This window comes from Aplysia californica, unplaced genomic scaffold (assembly GCF_000002075.1).
Source record: "Aplysia californica isolate F4 #8 unplaced genomic scaffold, AplCal3.0 scaffold00681, whole genome shotgun sequence".
NCBI lineage: Eukaryota > Metazoa > Mollusca > Gastropoda > Aplysiida > Aplysiidae > Aplysia > Aplysia californica.
In genome coordinates this window covers 389,234-390,538 of record NW_004797951.1, presented here as the reverse complement: position 1 = coordinate 390,538, position 1,305 = coordinate 389,234, and the positions used below count along the sequence as shown (strand labels likewise).

Sequence of the window (1,305 nt, the reverse complement as noted above, 5' to 3'; positions counted from 1 at the left end):
GAGGCCTGGGCCACGCCCACCTCCCTCTCTCCCTCCCTCCTCCCTCCCTCTATCTATCTATCTGTGTATATCTCCCTCCACCTACCTCTCTATCTACTCACCCATCACACATCACGTGCATCCACTGTCAACAGAAGAGCTGGGAGCTGCCTTTTTCCCCGGCGGCCCTGAGGCCTGGGCCACGCCCACCGCCCTGGCCCCGTTCCCCGAGTTGAGTCCGGCCCCTCCCCCCACGGCTGGGATCCCACACCCCGCACTCATTCCGCACCACCCCGCCGCACTTGCGCAAATGCCACTCAGGGTTAGTATCACCTCTTGTTGTATTCCTACGCTAGATCTAGACTCGACCAGTCGGAACTACTTTCTTTCTTTTTTTTCTTTTTTTTCTTTTTAGTTTCTCCTTTCTTGCCGTTGTTGTTGGTCGTTGATTGGTTTGAATTTGAATTTTGTTTTTCTCTGTCGATTTGTTTTTCCCTTTTTTTCCTTTTTGTTGTTGTTGTTGTTGTTTGGATTGATGATTGACTGTGTAGCAAAGGCTTTTAAAAATGGTTTTGATTGAATCAGCTTGCACGAAAATGAAAGCTACGCTGTTTTAGAGTGATGAACGTTGCCTTATCTGATTTGGCTTTTTAAACATTTTAAAGCATTTAATGTTTAGATTTTTTTTTAATAACAAAGGAACACATGCTTGGTTTCTTCAGTGATGTAGACCGCTACTCGCACGCTGGCTTACTTCCGGTGTATCAGGCTATTTATAGAACATCAGGTTAGCTTGAGGTTAGCTTCCTAGGACGAAGTGTGTTGAAAAGTCTCAGAGTGCCACAGTTCCCAGCTGGCCAAACTGAACTAACGCCTGGCATGCTCGGTGGTCTCTCCTTCTCTCACTCTCTGCGCATGCGTTGTTGATGAGATGAGTGCATTTGTCTGTCCGTGTGCCCTGATTGACTTTTAGTTCGGACCTTTCTTTGGTTTTGTGTGTGTGTGTGTTTGTGTGTGTGTGTGTGTGTGTGTGTGTGTGTGTGTGTGTGTGTGTGTGTGTGTGTGTGTGTTGTCGGGCCAAAAAATTGTATTTGCGAAGTATAGTGAATACATCGATGTGTTCTCTCTAATGTTATGTGTCAACACACACACGGACACACTTACGCAATACAGTGATCTGTGTACGTGCGTGAGTGCATGCGCGCGTGCGCGTGTGCGCACACACACTACACACACTCGCACACGCACGCACGCACACACGCACACACACACGCACACACACGCGCACGCGCGCGCACGCACACACACACACACACACACACACAC

At 48.4% G+C, this 1,305-nt stretch overlaps 1 protein-coding gene across 1 annotated transcript in view; it reads left to right on the top strand.

Annotated features, from left to right (window-relative positions):
* Nucleotides 1-1,023, top strand: part of LOC106013133 (protein couch potato) — a gene marked incomplete at its 5' end in the record, with an annotated part of 8,528 nt that extends 7,505 nt beyond the window's left edge. Inside the window, 1 exon segment of the mRNA XM_013088068.2 lies at nt 135-1,023. Within this exon segment, the coding sequence (XP_012943522.1) occupies nt 135-394 (260 nt within the window).
* Between the last annotated feature and the right edge of the window lie 282 nt (nt 1,024-1,305).